The sequence below is a fragment of the Mytilus californianus genome, unplaced genomic scaffold (assembly GCF_021869535.1).
Source record: "Mytilus californianus isolate M0D057914Y unplaced genomic scaffold, xbMytCali1.0.p SCAF_12, whole genome shotgun sequence".
Lineage (NCBI taxonomy): Eukaryota > Metazoa > Mollusca > Bivalvia > Mytilida > Mytilidae > Mytilus > Mytilus californianus.
The window spans coordinates 19,523,840-19,547,342 of NW_026262604.1; the positions used below are offsets into that span (position 1 = coordinate 19,523,840).

The 23,503-nt window shown below is 32.0% G+C and overlaps 1 protein-coding gene across 1 annotated transcript; it reads left to right on the top strand.

Annotated features, from left to right (window-relative positions):
- The first annotated feature begins 502 nt into the window (after positions 1–502).
- On the top strand, positions 503–21,583 carry LOC127722325 (angiopoietin-2-like). Its single transcript, XM_052229213.1, has 6 exons — positions 503–1,151; positions 11,520–11,638; positions 13,488–13,584; positions 17,307–17,474; positions 19,647–19,778; positions 21,579–21,583. Exons 1-6 carry the CDS (start codon positions 503–505, stop codon positions 21,581–21,583), a joined length of 1,170 nt encoding a protein of 389 aa, XP_052085173.1.
- The last annotated feature ends 1,920 nt before the right edge of the window (positions 21,584–23,503 follow it).

Consider the following 23,503-nt stretch of genomic DNA (forward strand, 5'->3'; position numbering starts at 1 on the left):
AGACACTACCATAAGCCCTCTCGACCAATCATATTATCTTATTCCTTAATATGATAATCATATAAGAATTATTGCAATATATATGTTTACTCTCATCAATGTTTGTAGGTTGTATCTTTATAAATAAAAAAAAAAAAAAGCATTATTTATTTTTTTAGGGATACAAATCAAAAGTTATGATTATAGTGAGGCCCAGAGTGGCAAAAGCTACTGTGATCCTAAAATTGCCCATATGAGACAAAAAATGAGAATTTTCTCTGCAGAAGGCCATAACATCACTACAGCTATGCAGATGAAAGAAGCGATTGATAGTGGAGCTGGAGTTAAAGGAGTTTATGCATCAGTTGTTGATGTTGATACAAGAAAGCATCAGCTTAAAACACATTCTTGGAAAGGTGTAAGCTTTATCATGAATGTAGATTACACAAGTTCTGGAATAAAAACATGGAAAGCATACAGAATAGGAGATGGTTGCTTTATCGAGAACAACAAGGTAAAGCAAATGTTTCGCGGTGAACAACCAGCTACTTGTTTACAGATCATCAGTGATGACTTTCAAGATCATGAGTCATCAGGGCATATCAATCTAAAACAAGGAACATCAGCAGAAATTCATGAACAACATGTATCATCCAACCAAACTGCCTTTGCAAATGAACAAAGTTCCTCATCATCAAACCAATCAATAGTCATAGAACAACAAATTCCTCAATCATCAAATTGTACTACAGTCTTAGAAGAATTGGACACTTCCTTACAAGACCATGAAGGCAATAATGTTGACAACGTATTCTATTGCCCAGAGTATGGCTGCACTAAGGCTTATCAGTCATTTGAAAAAATGCAAGATCACATTCTCATTGGAAAACACTCAAAACAACTATTAAATGACTCAACTTATGACAGAGCTAAAAAGATATGGGCTGAAAAATGTGAAAATCTTCATGCTTCTACTCATGTCACTATTGAATCGGATCCTGGAACCTCTAGCAGCAACAATTTCAATATACCTGCAATGGGTTGGGCATTAAAGAAAGAGAAAAAGTATGTCAGATTTTCACAGAATGTGAAATCATATCTTACAGAATTATTTAAGATTGGAGAGGCTAGTGGCAAGAAAGAAAATCCAGCAGCTGTTGCTATGAACATGCGTAACATGTCAGATAATGGAAGACGAAATTTTTCCCCCAATGAATGGTTACAACCTAGCCAAATTGCATCATTTTTTTTCAAGACTTGCTATAAATGCAGGAAACACAATAATGTGTATACACAGCTGTGATTTAGATGCTGGTGACAGTGATTTATTGGCCGTGCTGAATGAATTAGAGAATCCAGAAATCCATGAAAAATTACATTTATAGTCAATCACTCTATTTGTCTGTTTGTAACTAAATCTTGAAGACATTTTATTTCACTATGACAAAATTTCAATGTGAGGGATATCACTCGTTTGGCTTTCATTGTTTGTACTTCAGTCGTCTGAACATAAAGTTTTGTAAGAAAGTTTATTGAAAGGTCATCTATAAAATTCACATGTTTTTATGCCCCACCTGTGATAAACACATTGGTTTTCTCACTCTTACTTTATATAAGTTAATTGATCTCTATGAAATTTTACCATAAGGTTAAATACCACAAAAGGAAGGTTGGGATTGATTTTGGGGGTTATGGTACCAACAGTTAAGGAATTAGGGGTCAAAAATAACTTCCAGACATAACTTGTGTATTAGTATATGGATCTCTCTGACATTGTACTACAAGGTTCCATATCACAAAGGAAAAGCTGGGTTTGGGTTTGTGGGTAATTGCCCTAAACGTTTAGGAATTAGGGGCAAAAAAAACAAGCATTTTTCTAGTTTCCCGACAATAACTTGTGTTCAAGTGTATGGATCTCTCTGAAATTGTACTGCAAGGTACCATACCACAAAGGGAAGGCTGGGATTGAGTTTGGAGGTGATGAATCATAAGGGGGTTCAAAAAATTTGGGGGGGATTTTTTTTTCCTTTTTTTTCTTTAAAATTTTCCATTTTAAATTGGTGATTTCTGATTAATATATAAAAGCAAATAATGATGATATGGTTTGAATAGGTAAATTAATTTTTTTTAAGTTCTTATACCACATTCATTCTGTGTCAGAAATATATGCTGTGTCAAATATTTAATAACAATCCAAATTCAGTGCTGTATCAAGCTTGAATGTTGTGTCCATACTTGCCCCAACTGTTCAGGGTTCGACCTTTGCAGTAGTATCAAGCTGTGCCCAGCGGAGCATTTTATTTCCAATTTTATTTTTCCTCTAAAGCTATAGATACATATATATATAGTAGCTTGATGCAAGGTGTAGTTAGATTAAATAAATTAGAAGGATGAAAACTACACACCCTCAAGATATCATAACAATCTGACTATCTTTTGGATTATGGCATATGAAATGTGAATTTTTTAAAAAGTGATTTTTGAAATTTTTTGCCTCCAGTTTGAGCTATTTAGGCTGTGGGCCTCTAGTTTTTAATCTTTTAAATACTCACACCCATGTAGACAACTGATTGTTTATGTTGCCATTAACTTATAATTCTAACCAAGTTCATGTTATTTTGCTGGTCTTCATTGTATGAAGCATTGTATTGTAAAATAGCAAAAAAAGGGTTCCGATGATCCCATTTTTTCTGAAATTTTAGCAGTTAGGCAATTTGTTGAAGGTCATTATATTAAGGTCAAGGTCATCAAATGTTGAAAACAATTAACAGAATTGATAACTGAAGTATTTGATTGAAAAATGTTTTGATTCAGTTTACTTAAGTAAATATTTTTTTTAATTGTCAATTTCAAGGGTCAAAATGGTTATTTGTTGTGCCGTGAAATTTGAAGTTATTTTAATAAACTTTTTTCCGGCAAAAAATAAAAAAACACGATTTTTTTTTCATCAAAATATTCAAAAACAGCATTGTTTTTAATATCAATAAATGAAATGTTCCTGTGAATGTGTTTTTTTTTAAAACCATTGTTCAAAAATGTCAAAAAACAGCCTTTATGGACAATTTCGCTTTCTCTGATTATATGTTCAACAGAAAACATTAGTGTTAACATAGAAAGTAAGATAGGAGATGTTCATGTATAGAAATGCATTCTTAAATGTAACTTTTTATCATATACTTTAGTTGTTTTTGCCATTTCTTACCTGGATGTGATTATTTTGCATTCAAAATATAGTCAAATTAGTGAATTTTGATGTTTTCAATGACCTTTCAAGCAGTATTACCTTATCTTGCGTTATCATGGAAACGGTAAAAAATTAAAAAGATTTGAACAATGAAAAATTATAATATGGGTAAGGTGTTATAAAAAGAGAACTTAAGATGCAATTTTGTGATATCAATGTACCATGCTCTACCTGACTCTTAGCTGGAACAGTACTTAAATATTCATATTCTAATTTTTTATCTAAAGCATTGGTTAATCAAAGAATAGTTTCTTCATGTTATTGGCTGAAAGTAACTTAAAAAAAGATTTTTGAATCTGAAAATCTTAAACTTTTTCTTAACATTTTTATAACTCCATTCTTATTTTGTCCACAAAGAATTTGTGTATGAAGTATTTTTCTGAAATCAATGTGTTTTTGATTAACCAATCTGTTTTGCAGCTATGCCAGAAGGATATAACAGGACATATTTTCGGAAAGAGAAACGAACATGCCCATATTGCATGCCAGAAATGCTGCAATGATTCTAATATCTGTAATAACGATCGTTCATGTGGAAATGTAATAACAAGTATGTAGCTAAGTTACACCACTTTATATTTATATGAATTAAACATATTATAAAGTATGTTTATCACAGTCTGTTTCATTAAAAAAAAACAGTTATAAATTATGAATAGTATTTTTTAAGATAAAACACGTAATGAGAATTTGTTTTTCAATTTCAGGACAGCAATGTCTATCCTGTGATCATGTGAACAATCCGAACATCTGTAATTACACAATGACATGTGATAAAGGAGAAGTAATCTTTAAGTTTGACATTCTTCTTTTACTTAGGAATCAAAGCCAGGTTCTAATTGCAATAGAACATATGCTGCAAGTGATTGACGTCACAATTGAAATTTCGAACAACACGTACGCTCCGTATAAAGATATCAATACTTACACAGCATACACATGTTAAAATGAGCATAGAACACGGCACGACATTACCATTTTTAACAGATTTCAACTTCGCTAAAACAGCTTCGACTATAGACAAAAGCAAATCACTTTACCTATTGATTTGGTTCGGAAGTGTACAGCAACAGACCTCATGTCATTTCAAAATATATATATATATATGAATGGGAATAAATGAATGAAATCTCTGAATAGCTCTGCAATCACAAACGGTGTATCAACGGAGACGTCGGGTCATGCAACTTAAACATGTCGGTGTTGTGGGGTGATATAGGTAGCGTTTACAATTTTTACATAACAAATGTGCTTTGTTAGTAACTGACGGTATAATATTGTTTATATATAAATCTTCCTATATCTATCATCATAAATACCAGGATTGAAATTTCATATTTGCGCCAGACGCGCTTTTCGTCTACAAAAGACTCATCAGTGACGCTCGAATCAAAAAATGTTATAAAGGCCGAATAAAGTACGGAGTTGAAGAGCATTGCGGACCTAACATTCCTAAAAGTATTATATAAATACAATATTTAAATACAGAATTTCGATTTTTGCAGGTGTGTTTCCTCCATAAATATTTGACCGAAACTCAACATGTAAAATATGACCTTGGATGTAAGCACTCATCGGTATGTAACACTGAATAAGGACAAACAATGCCATGCTACATTGTAGCAATACAACATTTGTATAATAAACTCGAATTTTTGAGTTTGAAGTAATTTTGAGATCATCTTCATGATTGCAAGTTATTTTATTTGAATATGAGTTTTAAAATAATTAGAAGAAAAAACTACCATCCAACAATCAAATGTTGAGCCCATTTTCGAACATTGCTCTTGTCTCAACTTTAAATGCATTTCAGAAATCAGAAGATTTTAATATCATCTTCACCAGTGACCTTTAATTATTTGCTTTCGTATGTTGTCAAAACATTCGAACTCTTTTTTCCTTAATTAGTATATTCAAACACTTGTTTTGTTAACATGACATATCAAATTTTTCTGAACTGTTCCTTATTTTATAAATGTCTATGTCGTATGTGTATTCGTGTTTTACTCAATTTCTGTAAATTATGATATGTTCATCGATTCCCTATTTCTAAATTAATCATTAATTTCTGTTCTTTCTATTTAAATGTAGTTATGTCTTCATGGTTCAAACACAAATATTTTGGGAAAACGAACATCTTCTGGCAGACATTTGATATGTGAAAGATGTTGTGATGGAACAGAGCTTTGTAACCTTGACCTCCAATGTACACACCAGCAGCGTAAGTATTTTTTCTGATTCACAAACAAACACATAAAAATCACATAGCATTGTTAAACAAACATATGCATTTTGTTTAAATTTACACTTGAAATTTATAATGGTATGAATTAAAAGAAGAAATGGCATTTACCTTGTATTTTTGGCTTTGAATTCATCGATTTGATTTGATTTTTGGTGTTTTAACGCCCCTTTTAAGCACCGCTTTTGGGCTATTTCGTGGCGGCCAGTTTTTATTGGTGGAGGAAGCCGGCGCGCCCGGAGAAAACCACCGACCTTCGAAAGGAAAACTGACAATCCTAGTCAATTAAGATTGGAGTCGAGTGCACCCGCACGAGCGGGGTTCGAACTCACAACCTCAGCGTTGACTGGCTAGTGATTACAGTAGTAACTACTTAGACCACTCGGCCACCGCGGCCCCTTGAATTCATCGATAGGTGAATCATATGACTGTATGATAAAGTAAAGCATATAATAGATGTCTGAAAATTTTTACCAAAGCATGGAATATAGTAATGTTTATGATTTTTACAATTTTTTTAATATAGAAAAGACGATGAATGCGTCATGTAGATCAACGAATGAATGTGGCAGCAACCTCGTATGTTCGATTGAACAATGTCGATGTGCTTCAAAAGATGATTTTTGGGACAATAAATCCAGCATTAAAAGTAAGTTCGTTTAAAAAATGAAAACAACGCATCATAAGTTGCATGCGTCCGAGGTGTATATTTGAGAACAAGTTTATAAAAGAACCAAAACAGTTGTAGAGCTATATAACAAACAGAAGTTTTAAAAACAATAGCCAAATCCATATAAGGTCACTTTTGTCTAAAAGAAATGTAACATTAGTATCCTAATAATTTCTTTATGTGTACACGGACAATCTCTAAAAGGTTTGTCATTAATCAGTTCATAAACGAAGTACAAACTCTTGCGCTGATGATATCAATAGGACCTGATAGTCCACAAGCAGCGGTATCGACCCAGTGCTCTAAATTACAACACTTCATAAATTTCCAAAGCGCGTTTCTGGATTTACCTTCCTCAGGAACGATCAAATATTATTAAAACTACTCACTATTTATATCAAAAATAGATTTGTATAACATATACCAATTTGATGACCCGTATAACCTTACAATATTTATCAGGAGGTAAAACAAACACGTTGATTAGACATGTAAGAAAAAAATAATAATGTTTAAACCCCAATTTTCCTCAAAAGATTTCATCTATTCTGGATAACGTAATGTTCGGTTTTTAGGATGGAAATGCTTAATTCATAAAAAACGTTTGATTGTTGGGGTTCCCAATGAGTATAAGAAACACATGTCTAATAAAAATATTAGAGGCAATACATGCACAAGTACAATACGTTTGAAAAATACACAAAGACGTACATACTGTATATCATCTTTCTTTGAAATTTATATTACGAAAAAAACCTACTCTCTTAATCTGAAGTTCTTTATATGCATAAAAAGATCCTCAATTATTTGATTTTGTGGCGATCAGTTTTTATTGGTAAAGGACAGAAAACTCACTCTCTTAGTCAATTAATATTAAAATTGATCGCACCTGCCACATGCGGAATTTTAACTTCAGTGTTGACAGGCTAGTAATATAGTAGTGGGATGTGATAAAAGACACATAGAAAACTACATTATTCATTGTAGTTCATTAGATACAATACGAAACATATAAAAATAGATAATAATTTTCGTTACACTTAAAAATATTCGTGTTTTTTTTTTTCTCTAAATGCGATGAGGAAGATTCAATCGGTTGTACCGAAGAAAAAAAACATATTTGGGTCTTTTCAAATATCATATCAATAAAATGAAAACTTTAGTGATGGTCACATATCAGTTTAAAGAATTATCGTATGAAATGGAGTAAGAATAAATTAAAGTAAAATTGGCATTTGTTTTAGATATTGCCATGTTATTTTTTAAACATATGTTACCATTTTCCGAATATTAAGTTACAAATTTTGAAAAAAGAATATGCAGACCAATGCGTAAATACTCAATATACTTGGCTTTCAAATATCAGGCTATGAGTGTCCTTGAAGACGGAAAATCCAGAAAATCGCTTTAGACGAAAAAATTTTATTACGTTTGGTTTTAATTTTGTACATATCTGTAACATTAACAAGACAATTATAACGTTACTTCAGTCTCGATTGGTCTAACGAATGACTTTAAAATTGGCATTTGCTGCTTCTCCACCCATTAGGCTGCATTCTGCAGTACGAGAAAAGATGGGTACACTAAAATGCCTTATAGATATCATGGCGGTCTGCTTAAATATGAATCATGTTCACCTATAATTATATTTCAAGGGAAATGTTCCGTCAACGTTACGAGCTCCAATCGTACATTTTTTATGAAGTTCAAGATTTTTGGTAGAATGGTTTAAACGCATGGATTATATAAGCTTATGGATGTAATCCTATTATGTTTCAGTCTCGTTGAATTCTAGTTCGGGAATTATTCTAAAAACATGTGATACAAGTGGAAAATATCAATGAATTTAAAAAAATTATAATCAAACCAAACTCTGGGAAAAAATTGTGTACTTTAAATAAGTAGTTTTTGAGTAATACAATTTTCAACTTTTATAATCAGTCCGGTCAGAGTCATCTTCCAAATAATAGTTTCTGTCTTTAGAAAAGTCTCTAGAAACAAATTAAAGTAGTTATACCAAAGAAGTAAGTTGTGCAAACCAGGATCATTCGGGCGTGTTTGAATCTACTTTTGTAACTATATAATGTATTAATACAAATTAAGAAAACATGAGAAAATAAAATTGCTTTAGATGTCACCATGTTTTTTCAAACTGAATTGTGATTTAATAGTTTTTAAAAAAATCACACTTAATAACATATACGAGTTACATCAAAAGTAAAATTACAAAAAAACGAACTCCAAGGGAAATTTCAAACGGAAAGACCTTTATAAAATGGCAAAATCAAAAGCTCATACATATCTAACGAATGCAAAACAACTGTCATATTCCTGACTTGGTACAGGATTATTTTTTATGTAAAAATGATCAGTGTTGATTGTTGAATTTGCTTACAGGTAACTGTATTATTCATTCTCTATTAAAATGTTGTTCTTAATCAAATCCTCTTTTTATTAACAAAATATATAAAGAAAAATAATGTTTACAATAGCAGATTTGGATTAAATTCTGAAGAAAACTCTTCTAGGAAAACTTTCTACTCATTGAAAAACAATAAATGTAGTCTATTCATCCATTCGTTATGCTTTAACGCAATGTCACACGTTTAGAAAGGTCGGTTACTAGCAAAGAATTTCATTGTTTTGGAAATCATATCCCTGACATTTGATCCTAATCACATTGATGCCAAAAATCTATATCACACATGAATGAGAAAAAGTGAAATCTTACATCTCACTGAAAATTCGTTTTATTCATAAATGTTTTTGATATAACTGAATACTACTAGTAGTTCCTGACAGACAATGTTCAACTTAGCTTTATATACTTATGATGATTTAGATAATAAGGGCTAAATTTGAACATGGTCCTGAATGTAATATTTTCAAGAAATACTTATAAATATAAAAGTGAGATACAAAATCATTTGTACTTTCAGAAAAATTAAACGGCGAGATTTGCACTGAAAGTAGACAATGCCATGCTCTATTTATATGCATACATAATAGATGTAGCTGTCCGTCAACACAGTATTGGAATGGAACAAGTTGTTTACAAAGTAAGATGTACAAAGTCATCAATTACAAATGCCTACTCTCTAAAATGAATCAAATAAACTCATCATATATACCAGGATTGAAAATTTGTATTTGCGCCAGACGCGTGTTTCCTCTACAAAAGAATCATCAGTGACGCACGAATCGAAAAAAAGTTGAAAAGGCCCAAAAAATTACGAAGTTGAAGAGCATTGAGTGAAACTGGAACAGCTTTTATTTTTTGTTTACCAAGTCATGATGATTAATATTTCACAATATTGACTATGATATATATGAAATAAATGCCTGTGAATTGAACCAATAATGATTCGTCAAATTGCACGTTGATAAATGAAATGAGCATCAAGTAAAACATCAATGATTGGTCAATTAGATATCAAAATAAAACGGAATATTTTATATGTATACTACTAAACGTAAAATGGCGAATTCACAATAATTAAAATATACATAATAAGGTTATTCTTATCAACATATATCAGTTTTTGTTTTAAAGAGAAAAGCATGAACTTTACTTGTGGTGCCTCTGTAGAATGCTTAGAAAGCTTGTTTTGTCTACATGGAAAGTGTAAATGTGACCATGAGTTTGATTACTGGATGGGTTCAGCATGTACAAAAAGTATGTTGACAATATTTATATCAATAACCAATGTTTGAGAGGAGGGTTGAAACAAACGTTACTTTTAATCCCGTAGTGGATCAAACAGATCTTTTTATTTGATATATCTTTCAAATAAAGCAAGATTTAAGAATCAATAATACTACAATGAAAAACAAATCCAGGATTACTATGAAAATGGTTATCTTAATATTTGAAAGAGCATTTAATCAAAACTCGAATACTATTTTTAGGATACATAACTGAATGTGTATTCGCTAAAGTATTCTTATGATAATAACTCAATTGTTGTTTTTGTTGATCATTTTTTTAAAGAAACTTATAAGACAACTACTTTGGCTCTAAATTGATAAATACATAGTTACATTTTATATCATATAACTCCAACTTCCATTCATATCACGAACTTGATACCTATCTGCTATCTTGCAGGTTTGAAAGCTACCACGAACTAATGTTTTGATAGCTATATCATCAAGTAACTATTCTATTTCAGGAAAAAGTTTTAATTGTACGTGTGCTTCAACTGAGGAATGTGAAACAACTTTTCGGTGCACTAATAAGAAATGTGTTATGCATCAATCTCAGAATATTGGTCTGGTTCACAATGTTTAAGTGAGTATCTTTGGTGTGTTTCCACAACCACCTTTTAAACGCTACTGGTGTTTATCGTTGTTCCCGTGGGTTTAACGTTCCTAGTAGACAGCGTATCTTCGATGATATGAGATTGTTGACATATGAGATTAGTTTTAAAATAAAACATAAATGAATGGATGACTTCATGTATGAATAAGTTAACCTGTGGACATTGCTGGTACATTTTTACTATTAATCGAGATGACAAAATCTCAAATGATAAAAATATATGCAACTGTTTACCGTGTAGAAGATGATTTAAACTCACAAACAATATTCTTGCTTAGGAGATGCAATCATATTCTCATATTTGTTTAATTGTTTTGTTTTTTGATTTTGGTTGTGATTTAATATAAACCCAGAATCTCTGATTCAATACACCAAGGTGGATTTAAACGACATGATATTTGATAAATGTGAAATTAAACAAGACACGGAAAGACAACTTGAAATACATTATATTTTGTTAATCAACAAGCATTACTTGAAAAAGCATAAGATATCAACAGTGAAACTAGTTTCTAGAAGAATAAAAAACAAGTTGCAACTACTTTTATACTGACAAGCCTGGTATCTGTGATGAGTTTTTAAAAATGAATATTTAAAAAATCGAAAACAACATGTTTAATAATTTCATGCGTCCGAAGCGCTTTTCTAGATTTACCTTCATCAGGAACGCTCAAAGCCAAACATTTGAAATCCGAGGGATGTATAAGTACCGAAACAGTTGAAGAGCTATATGACAAAAATACCTAAAACAAATAGCCAAATTCATCTAAGGTCAACTTTGCCTGAGGGAGTTGAAACCTTAGTTTCTTTATAATTTCAAAATTTAACAACGGACAATTTTAAAATGGGACAAAGTAACCATTATCTCAGAAAATATTCTAATAGACTAAGATATTGACACTCGGTTAATTATTTTTTCCATGGTTTAACATGTTTTATGTCAGGAAATAATTAATATTATGTTAACAATTACTTGGTTTATTTCATATTCAATCTTATGATTGTTCCTACATACTACACACCAAAACATGACTGTTGATTGATGTTTGAGTATATTTGACAGGAGGCAGGGAATGTGCTGACCTATCAATAACAAACGATGGTGTATACACAATATATCCAAATGGTAATAATCAGGCAATTCAAGTTTATTGTGTAGTACGGCAAGGCTTCAAATGGACGGTAAGTTTACGATGATGTAAATTTCATATATATATATATTTAGATATACAACGTTGTTGTGCTGATATTTTAGAGTAATAATGAATATAATATATGCTTTCAGTCATGATGGGTGGACATGTCGTAGAGTTGTAGAAACGTTCTTATCAGTTTTATCTTTTATATACTATCTGCGTAATAATTTTTTTTCTTAGAGTAATTATGAATATAATAACTACATATATATATATATACAATGTATGCAGATTCTAACAGTGCATAGAATGTATTACGAGTATTACGATATTTTGCCACTCGAGACTGTTAAATTTTGAAAGCAAGGCTCGTAACTGTTGAGTGTGAACAAATTTTCTATTGCCCGAGATTTGGTGATGTAATCTATTTTTTTAAATGATTTAAGGAAGATATGTAAACAAACTTTATCTTTCTTTTGGAATAATCTCCAAACGAAAGAGTTTAAAATGTGATGTCATCTGGCATGATCGCTTTTTTTCGATACGTCATAATAAGAATTGCATAGGAAAGCAAGAACATTGAACGTTATATTTGATTTTGCCCAATACAGAGCTGAGTTCAACAAAACCACAAGTTGATTGTAAAAAAACAATCAACCACCCGTGTTAAAAGTAAAATAACAAAAAAATAGAACTCCACGGAAATTCAAAAACAGAAAGTCTCCTCAAATAGCAAACGGCTCAGAAAGAGAGGCGAAAGATAGCAAAGGGTATAATCAAACTCATAAGTCAAAAATGAACTGACAATGCCATGTCTACAAAAGGGAAAAACAACAGACTAACAACAGTGCACATATAGCATACAAAACTAAAGACTGAAGCAGCACGAACCTAACCAAAAACTGGGGGGATCCAAGGTCTTCGGAATGGAAAGCAGATAATGTTCCACATGTGGCATCAGTCGCATTGCTCATGTTGGTAAAACCCGTTGATAATAAAATTGAGAATGGAAATGGGGAATGTGTCAAAGAGACAACAACCCGACCATAGAACAGACAACAGCAGAAGGTCACCAACAGGTCTTCAATGCAGCGAGAAATTCCCGCACCCGGAGGCGTCCTTCAGCTGGCCCCTAAACAAATATATATACTAGTTCAGTGATAATGAACGCCAAGTCTGATTAGGTAGGTCATACTCGTGAAAAAGAGGACTGGATTATCATTATAAAAAACATCAAACGTAAGGGAAACAACTGTCATATTCCTTACTTGGAACAGGCATATCCGATTGTAGAAAATTGTGGTTTTATAGCTAGATAAACCTGTTTCTTGTATGGCAGTCGCATAAAAGTCTATTATATTGATAGCCATGTATGAACAAAAAAAACAGATGTAATAGGTAAAAGGTCAAAAATTGGGGCACAGCAGTCAAAAGTTTCTTAAAATCATAATCGTAAAGCATACATTGAACAAGAATTAGACAAATATATAATAAAACTATGATGTAGCTATTTTCGTTCGAATAACTTAATGAATCGCAAACATTATTTTACCTTTTCCTAATCTGAGGAAGTTGCATTTTGTATGAACTTTTCGATTAAATGTATAAAACCTATAAAGTTAGTATACGCATCTCGTAAGCTGAAAACAGTCAAGGTGAACAATTATTGATAAGGGAAACCGATTTATAATATTCAAAAACACTTGATCTTAAATTGGTGGTGCAGGTTTCACTTTAAAAGTATTATCATATTTAGTAAGCACGTAATTTAATAAAAAAAAAATCAAGCTTAAAACTTGTTTAAGGTGTAATAAATGTGTATGTGCTTTGTCGTTATTCAATATGACCTTCTATTTCCTCATGTGTAATAAGAAAATTATGTTTTCAATATAAAGGTAATTCAAAGAAGGGTAAATGGTTCCGTGGATTTCTATCGAACCTGGAATGAATACAAGCATGGATTTGGTAGTGCTTACGGAGAATATTGGTTAGGTACTTAAACTACTTTTTGCACTTCTATTCACATATGTTAGAAAAGATTGTTATGTACAACACCTTTAATAGGTTCAGTGCGACGACTTAAAGAACATCCGCCTCAACCAGAAACATAAAAATACAACCAAACAAATATCTAAAAGCAACAAGGACGGTCCGAAATTAAAAATTTCTTGCTACAGTTAGAGGACAGAGCCTTAGCAACAGAACAAATGCATTAATTATATACAAACTAAGAAAATGAGAATATCTTGCTACAGTTCACAGACAGAACCATCAAAGAGTTGTTTCTTTAATATTTTGGATCTCACAATGTGTTTGTCTAATCTTGTAAAAGAATTGCGTCCTAATAAGTCGCTCGCCCCAAATATAAAACAAATTACTTTAAAGGCGATTCTAGTAAACAAAAATAAGTGAAATGTGCAACATAAACATATATCAACTGCAATGATATAAATAAAAAGACTGTAATGGCTGATTATGATGTTCTCATGTTTTTGACCTGTTTCAGAATGTCTGTCCATTATTGACCTACATTTTGTTATAGATAGCTAGCTAGTTTAAAAACTATTTCGTGAAATAACAGTTAATTTTCCTAACTTTGTACGTAAATTGTATATAATTGGTGTATGTAAAATAAATTGTTTAATGCTAGTTACTTATTCGTTTCCTTAATTTGAATGAACAATGAATATCAAATGAAGCAAAAATATTATTTAAGAATTGTAGGTTCAACAACAACTTGATTAGTTTTTGGCTGCTTATTGCTCCTGAGTATCTCATTTTATTTAAACAAATAACTTAAATTGCCAAGAGCTTACAACACATTGAGTATCGAGGGTGTACCAGTCAGTGTATAAAAGAGGGGCGAAAGATACCAGAGGGACAATCAAACTCATAGATCAAACATAAACTGACAACGCCATGGCTAAACAAAAAAGACAAACAGACAAACAATAGTTCATAAAACACAAAACATAACACAGAAAAATAAAAGACTAAGTAACACGAACTCCCCCAAAAACTGGGGGGGGGGGGGGGGGGGTTCTCAGGTGCTCCGGAAGGGTAACCAGATCCGGCTCCACATGTTGTAACCGTCGTGTTGCTCATGTTATTAGAAACCCGGTAAATAGTCTAATTCGGTAGGTCGCATTCGTGAAAAGGGAACGGCATTGTAGTTACGACATTAGGAACATATCCGATATCATCTGTGAAACGGATATTCCATAACGGTCAAACAACTCGTGATGGCGTCCGTATAACAATTGTTTCTAATAGGTCAACCAAAGCAGTAAATTTAAATAAATCCGCCACCTCAATGATCGATCAAGTCCAGGAAAATTCTGCCATGACGATTTTTTTATGATCTTCTAATAATCTACATGAATGGAATGTACAAAATATAAATGACAACTGAAACTGCAACCTGTAAAATAAATTCAGAAACAGAAAGGTTTAAAGGGAGGGATGGGGTCCAAACTCCTTGATAATTTTCCAACAACTAACAATTTTGTACATTGGAATTTCTTTTTATGTCTATTCGAATATAAAAGCAAGAAACTCTTGCAAACATTAAGTGCGAAACGTCAACGGTATTGTATAAATTCCTGTTTATAAAACTTTGAATTTTTCGAAAAACTAAGGATTTTCTTATTCCAGGAATAGATTACCTTAGCCGTATTTGGCACAACTTTTTGGAATTTTGGATCCTCAATGCTCTTCAACTTTGTACTTGTTTGGCTTTATAACTATTTCGATCTGAGCGTCACTGATGAGTCTTATGTAGACGAAACGCGCGTCTGGCGTATTAAATTATAATCCTGGTGACTTTGATAACTATTTACACCACTGGGCCGATACCACTGCTGGTGGACGTTTCGTCCCCGAGGGTATCACCAGCCCAGTAATCAGCACTTCGGTGTTGACATGAATATCAATTATATGGTCATTTTTAAAAATTTCCTGTTTACAAAACTTTGAATTTTTCGAAAAACTAAGGATTTTCTTATTCCAGGAATAGATTACCTTAGCCGTATTTGGCACAACTTTTTGGAATTTTGGGTCCTCAATGCTCTTCAACTTTGTACTTGTTTGGCTTGATAACTATTTTGATCTGAGCGTCACTGATGAGTTTTATGTAGACGAAACGCGCTGCTGGCGTTTTAAATTATAATCCTGGTACCTTTGATAACTATTGTAGACATTGTTTGTATAATTCTTACCTGAAAATAAATCAATGATAGTTTTGACAATAAAAACAATAAATGAATTTAATAAATAGATGATTGAATAGTATTGTCGACATTGCATTGAAAACAAAAATGAACTGAGAAAAACTATGACAAGATGGCAATCAATATTTTCCGATCATACTTCTTGTTTTGTCAGGGTGAACCGATTTGATCGAAAAAGGGAATTATTATATGGTTTTAAAAAGTTATTCACACTATTTTTTGAATAATTATGAAAATGAAGTTTGTGTCAGATTTTAACAAATCCTTAATTCAATCAAATTGGTTCACCTCGAAATCTGCCAGATGGAAAATAAATTATTTCATAACTGTCTGATGAAGAGTGTAATGCGTAGGATATCAAAGGGACATTCAAACGCAAAAGTCGAAAGTAAACAGACAACGCCATGGCTACCGAAAATGGCAAAAGTACACAAAACACAACATAGAAACTAAAGACTGATCAGCACGAACCCACCCAAAAAGTGGGGGTGATCTCATGTGCCCAAGAAGGGTAAGCAGATTATGTTCCCCATGTAACAGTAGACTTAATACTCATATAACTACTAACTCGGTGATTAGTCTAATTTGGTTGATTATGTTCTGTGAACGGGGGACTGGATAGTAGTAACGACAATTGGAATATATTCGTTGTCATCTGTAATACTGATATTCCATAACGGTCAACCACAAAGTGATGTCGTCTTTAAAATTTACGAAGGAATGATTTCAACTTCATCACCTTGTGAGCAGCAACCCTCTACCAAGAAAACCAGGAAAGAATAACAAGCCCAAGAATATCGTATCAACTGTGAGATCTATACTCCATATGCAGGCCCTGCTGGAATGTTGCTACAAAAAAATTGAAAGTTCACTATTGGGAATCTGAAAACATCTCGTAAGTCGTAAAATAAGTTTCAAACGACCCTCATTGTCAATTTCTAGATATAAACCAATATAAGAATGGTCCCATTTTTGTTTGGTCTAATACGAAGACGTATGGAAGATCACCTAGCTACAAAACTCTAAACAAAAACTAGAATTTGACCAATATTAAACTGTCGAAAGTGAGAAAGAGAGGATAATATCAATTGTTCCGGTTTCATAGGTAGCACTTAGCGTGTTATATTTGGCATCGATCAGATATATATTTGGGAGAAATTTGAATTCTACGTATTTCTTAATTACTTTTTTTTAAAACGATCAATAAATTCTCCAAAAATACTGAAGGTTGTACTCATATTAAAGTAAAATACCTTATTTTTCTCGATTAGACTGGCCGAGGCAAATAGTTAAAAAAAAAAACTGAAAAAGCTATTGTATATTACATGCTAAGAAAGAAAACCGACTATAAGTCGAAAACAAAACCCACAAAAAATTACAAGGAAAAATAAAAAAAAACATGGGTTAATTCAAAAGAAACCATTTGAACTTGTAGCTGTTGCACAAAGATGTCTTTAGATAATTTATATTGATATATGTTTTAAGGAAATAATTATATCAATTTGATATCTACAAACGGTCGTCACGAATTAAGTATATATATGGAAAGAACCGACGTAGGACACCACACTGCAAATTATTCCACATTTAAAGTCAGCGATGAACAATCCTTGTATATTCTTACAGCGACAGGTTATAGCGGAGATGCCAATCGTAAGTTTGTGAAAAAAAATGTTAAGCAGACAAGTATTCTTTCACGTGTGTATTTGTTTGCAATTAGATAAACTTTACTTATAGTGAATAATTAGATGAAAGCAATTCAAAAATACTAACAAATGGAGTACAATATTCTGTAAAACTTCTTTTGAAAAAGTTGATTAGTACATGTAGTAAGTTGTAATAGGCGACATTAAGTATTCATACAACATTCTTTTTTATGTCTTTATAATCTCATATTTTGGATAACATTATTAAAGTCAACAGTCCTTAAAATACTAGTATCGAAAATCAATGTTTGATAAATGAATCAAAATTTTAAACGAAACGAGACATGCATTTTTTTGCTAGGAAAAATCAACTACATGTACCAAGTCAGGAATATTGTAGTTGTTGTCAGTTCGCTTGATGTGTTTGAGCTTGTGATTTTGCCAATCGATAAGGGACTTTCCGTTTTGGTATTTTAGTTATTTTACTTTTTAGAAAATGATCCAGTCAATTTTACGTCGTAATGTACAATGACTTAAATGAGCATGATTTGATATCATCACAAAACTGTAAATTTTATTTAAATGATTCTGCTTAGTTTGTTTTAACTTTAAAATTCAACATCAAATTCAATGACGTATACCTGATAACGATATTTTTAAGGCCATCTTTAACTGTAATAGTTGTTGCAGAAAAACTATTAGAATTAGTTTTTGTAGAACATTTAGACGAGTGTATTTTCATTTAAGACGAGACTGGTATTTACATGGCGTCCCTTTTAAGGGTTTTTGTTAGCTTATGATTTCCTGTATACAAATGGAGAATTTTCATCGTCCACATGAGAGCGGGCTTTGTGATTCTTTAAATCTTTTTCTTGAATTATGTAGGTTTACAATAAGGATTTTTGCTGGTAATTCGAAATTGTTTTGTTAGACAACCTACGTCATGATTTTTGCACACATAAACAACACTTGCTCGAACAGAAAATACGTTATGTTCAACTGGTTAACTGGACTGATGATGATATATAACAACATGAGGAAGACTGGATTCTGCAATAAATGATCACTATAAAACGGAACAAGTAAATCTACATCCTGTTCCTGTCGACATATTGTTTCTGATTTGTACATGTGTCGATATGTCAAGTTTAGATAAGTTGTGACTGAGTTTAAGAAGGTTGAAGGAGAAAAACATCAGCAGTACTGACTTTTTGATTAGTCGAATATTTTTATTACCTTGAACTCTCAAATAAAGTCATACCTGGATTAAATTGGTTTAGTGGAGTAAGCTCTCTCTAATTATATCTGTTAGAGTTTTATATTCATTGTACTGAGAAAAACAACATGATATAATAAGTCAACCATTACGATACTTTTACGGTATCACAGATACGAAAAAGCAACTTCACGTATACAACTATTAGGTAACAATTGATCAAAGAATGCTGATTTTGGAAGAAAACAATTTCAAATTAATTCTTTTTATTTTCATGCAGAACAAACCTTAGAAATCTTAGAACAATACTGTAGAAGTAATTTGGGTACGATCAAAATGAAAAACTAAACATGCATTGTTTCTAAAAAATAATCATGGTCATTGCAGAATAGTATAATGTAAAAAGAAAATTTGAAGTTATCTGCTGTAGTCAGTAATACAATTTCTTATCTTTTATGTAAAAAATAAGGAGATGTAGTATGAATACCAATGAACCAACTATTTAGCAAAGGTCAAATGTGAGTGGATGTAAGCAATAATGAACTACCGAACGGCCTTCAACTATGATAAAACTCATACCGTAAAGTCGATTATAAAAGGCCCCAACATAAACAAGAAAATAATTCAATTGAAAAAAAGAGACAGCCTAAATATATTACAAAATCATGACTGCATTGTCTCTCTTTTTTTTCTGATTCCATAAATAAATTATGTTTAAGTATTTGCATCATCTTTAGAATCATTTGATAAGACTGTCGTACAAGTGAGAGGTTTAGCGCTATAAAACCAGGTTCAATCCACCATTTTCTACATTTGAAAATGCCTGTACCAAGTCAGGAATATGACAGTTGTTGTCCATTCGTTAGATGTGTTTTGTCATTTGATTTTGCCATGTGATTAGGGACTTTCCGATTGAATTTTCCTCGGAGTTCAGTATTTTTGTAATTTCACTTTTTTTTGTAGCTGACTGCATAGATAATGGTGATGATAACAGCAAAGCTAATGGTAGACCTTTTACAACTAAAGACAGGGACAATGACATATATAGTGGAAACATGGCAGTAAAATATAGGAGTGCTTGGTGGTACAGTAAAAGTTTGAATTCAGACTTCAATAAAGATTATTCGGGCTATTTAGGCAACATGCATTGGGGGTCTTGGAGAAGTGATATATCGAAAAGTGTAATGATGATTAAAAGAACTTATTAAATATTTTATGTCAAATTTTCTAGATATCAAACTTTCTCTTTTTGATTATCCTTCATGAGCACCTGAAATCACTCCCGGTTTTTGGTAGGGTTCGTGTTGCTTCGTCTTTGGTTTTCTATGTTGTGTTTGGTGAACTGTTCTTTGTCTTTTAGTGTTTTTCTTTGTTTGCCATGGCGTCAATTTATTTTCGACTGAATAATTTGAATGCATCTTTGGTATCTTTTGCCTCTCTTTGAAGTTAAAAATCTCAATTTTAGGGAGGTTGATATTATATAGTGTAACAAATGCAGTAGACATTAATGCTGTATAAATCTCTGTGAGTATAATTTAGGCCTCCTTCGTTCCACCACACAGTCAATCGTATTGTCGTCCATTTTATTCATCAATAAAAAGATCCAAATAAACCTGATTTCAGCTACAAAACACATATTGCTAACGCTAAAGCAAGACATTGAACTTCATTTGACTGAATAAAAACTGTAATCGAATACACCACGAAATTATCCTTTTAGCTAGTTAAACGAGAAAAAGGATATTGATTAAGCAGCACTTAATTGTTCGCCTTCATTGCTGTGAATAAACTCACCATAAATACCAGGATTGAAATAAATATTGCTAGTAAACAAAAATGCATTAGTTTACACTAACAAACAAATTTTAGTCTGAAACGGTAAAAAGTAAAATCACAAAAATACCGAACTCCGAGGACAATTCAAAACGGAAAGTCCCTAATCAAATGGAAACATCAAAAGCTCAAACACATCAAACAAATGGATAACAACTGTCATAGTCCTGACTTAGTACAGGCTTTTTCTTATGTGAAAAATGATGGATTAAACCTGGTTTTATAGCTAGCTAAACCTCTCACTTCTATGACAGTCGCATAAAATTCCATTATATTGACAACGAAGTGTGAAAAAAACAAACAGACACAATAGATAAAAATGTCAAAATTTTGGGTGCAGCAGTCAACAATATTGTGTAATATTTTTTTTACTATAAGGCAAACAAATATGTAACAAAGAGACACAAAAAGGCATATAGACAAAACACATAAGAAAAAATAAAAGACAAGAATTTAAAAATATACCATAGCTCAATGAAGGGATGTATAAGTACAGAGCCGCATCATATGTAACAAAGAAACACAAAAAGGCATATAGACAAAATGACAAAGCACATTAGCAAAACTGAAAGACAAGATACAAAATTTAACTATAGCACAATAACACAATGACGGGATGTATAAGTACAGAACCACGTCATGTGTAACAAACAAACACAAAAAGGATATAGACAAAGAGCATTTGCAAAAATGAATTTTCAAAATAATTTTGATCTGAACAGCTTTTAAAAGATTGAACAATGAATGATTCCTTCATTGTCAGTTTTTATCCAGTGCGGTAAATTCAATACTGTTCAAACCATTCGCTTTCGGTCAATTGAGATATGTTCAGTATATGTTCAGACTGCCCAGTAGTTGTTCTTAACCTGTATAGATCATCAATTTACTGAGTTGCCTGAAAAGATACATAACAGTACTGAACTAACTGCAAGCGAAACGTCTAAACAGTACTGAAGTTACCGCGTTCAATTAATCTACAAATTGACTGAAAGATTGAAAATAACTTAATAATTTATTGCTCAGAATTTTTAGATGATGTCATGATCAAAATGACTGTTTCAGAATAAAATTTGTTTAATTGGGATATGTTTAATGCAACATTTGTTTATATCCAACTAATATGTCTAATATAAATTATTGCTTAGTGTTTTCTTTTTGCCTAACAGTTCCATAAAATAATCTTTCCCAAAAAGCAGATCAATTTGATTTTGTTTTTGCTGGAGGCTTTAATTTTTGGAGCACCTTGGATCTTTCTTATAATTTCATGGAGGTCGAACATATTTTCCTAATTGCTAGAAAAGTCGAAAAGGTACTAGATTTCCTTTACTTTCCTCAACTGACGTTATGCATATTTTTTACCTAAATATTAAAGAAACAATGACCCGCAAGCACAGATCGGGAAAAAAATTACCAACACAGAATATTCTCTCGCAGGACATTATTGCTAATGTGTACCAGAAACTTGTGACTTTTAGATGCGTTTAACTATCGTAAATCAATTAGGTGTCCGTTGTTATTCTGTGGTGTACATGTTGTAATGTACTTTTATATTATTTATTCATGTATTTCTCTGTCCTGAGTGTTCTGGTGTTCATTTGTACTGTATTCCTGTCACGTACAATATACTGTTGTCTTTTAGAGGTATTTTTAACATTGCAATATAAGCGGGAGGTTTGGCTAGCAATAAAACCAGGTTCAACCCACCATTTTTTTAAATGTCCTGTACGCAGTCAAGAACATGACATGTATTATCAAACAGTCTGTATTTATGTATGTTGGCGTTTGTTTTCATAGCACTTCAGTGTTTCTGTTGTTCCGTTGTTTTCCTCTTATAGTTGATGTGTTTCCCTCGGTTTTCGTTTGTGACCCGGATTTGTTTCAGTTAAAACGATTAATGACTATTGAACAGCGGTATACTATTGTTGCCTTTATTCAACAACTTATGAGCTGCAGTCAAAGAGACCATGTTTAAAAATGCCAAAAAGGTAAATATTGATTTTTTCTCTGGTTTGTGGGGACGTCTAAACGATAAACATCACACTGAAAGAATTTCAAATTAAATATTTTTCGAAACAACGGAAATGCAAATATTCTTTGAAATATAAGTACCAAAAAAATAACATAAATTGCACAGCATTCGGGTAGTCTAGTGTATACTATTCCATTTTTGCATTTAACAATAGATTTTATTCTGGGTACATGTTAAACTTCTGTATTATAGTAGTGATTTACTGGAGGCATCAGCACAGGGGATGTGAGTTGCCGTTCAATTACTGATGAGAGAGAAGGGTTTGTTGTAAGATGCACTCAAAATTCGGTAGATTTACAACTGATGGTGTAAAATTGGTGTAAATGCATGTTTGTTTTCATGTTATGATCACAAGGTTTATAATTAACTCAAACAAAAATCAATTAGTTTTGGTAAAGGATGTAGGCAATATACATTTTTCACAGAATCAACAAAACAGCTGTTTTCAACCAGAGATCCACGTTGATTTTGAAATCACTAGGTCAAGGTCGTAATAATTACAAGTAAACTGACATCTGTAAAGGAAGGGGTGTCTATTTTTTATCAAACGCTACTGATTGGATTACACATTACTTCGATTAACAGTTCCATACAAAAACCAGACGATTCCATTAAAGTTTGAAGTCTAACCTCAGAACTCAAGGTCATACTACTAAAAAAAAATTTGTTTTCTTCAGAAATTAAGTTCTAAATGCAAAATAATATACAGCATATTACAATCTTAGATATACAATCTATATATAGCGAAAAAGATCCTCACTAATATCTCCAAGATCAATGTCAAAGTTATTAAGAATTGACTGCGACGGCATTAACATGCAACAACAAGCAAAAGTTAAACATGCCCTTGACATCATTTTCATTTTGGTAGACCATAGATCTCAAATCAAATGACCCTAGGTCTCTTTAACATACGGTTTACAAGTTAAAATTATATTTCACTTACTTCAAATTAAAA

Excerpts from the sequence above, each read along its gene's own strand:
- LOC127722325 (XM_052229213.1), top strand. The coding sequence starts at position 503 with ATGTTTCGCGGTGAACAACCAGCTACTTGTTTACAGATCATCAGTGAT. Across the intron at positions 11,639-13,487 it reads GGCAAGGCTTCAAATGGACG|GTAATTCAAAGAAGGGTAAA; the intron begins GTAAGTTTACGA and ends TTCAATATAAAG. Across the intron at positions 17,475-19,646 it reads TTATAGCGGAGATGCCAATC|CTGACTGCATAGATAATGGT; the intron begins GTAAGTTTGTGA and ends TTTTTTTTGTAG.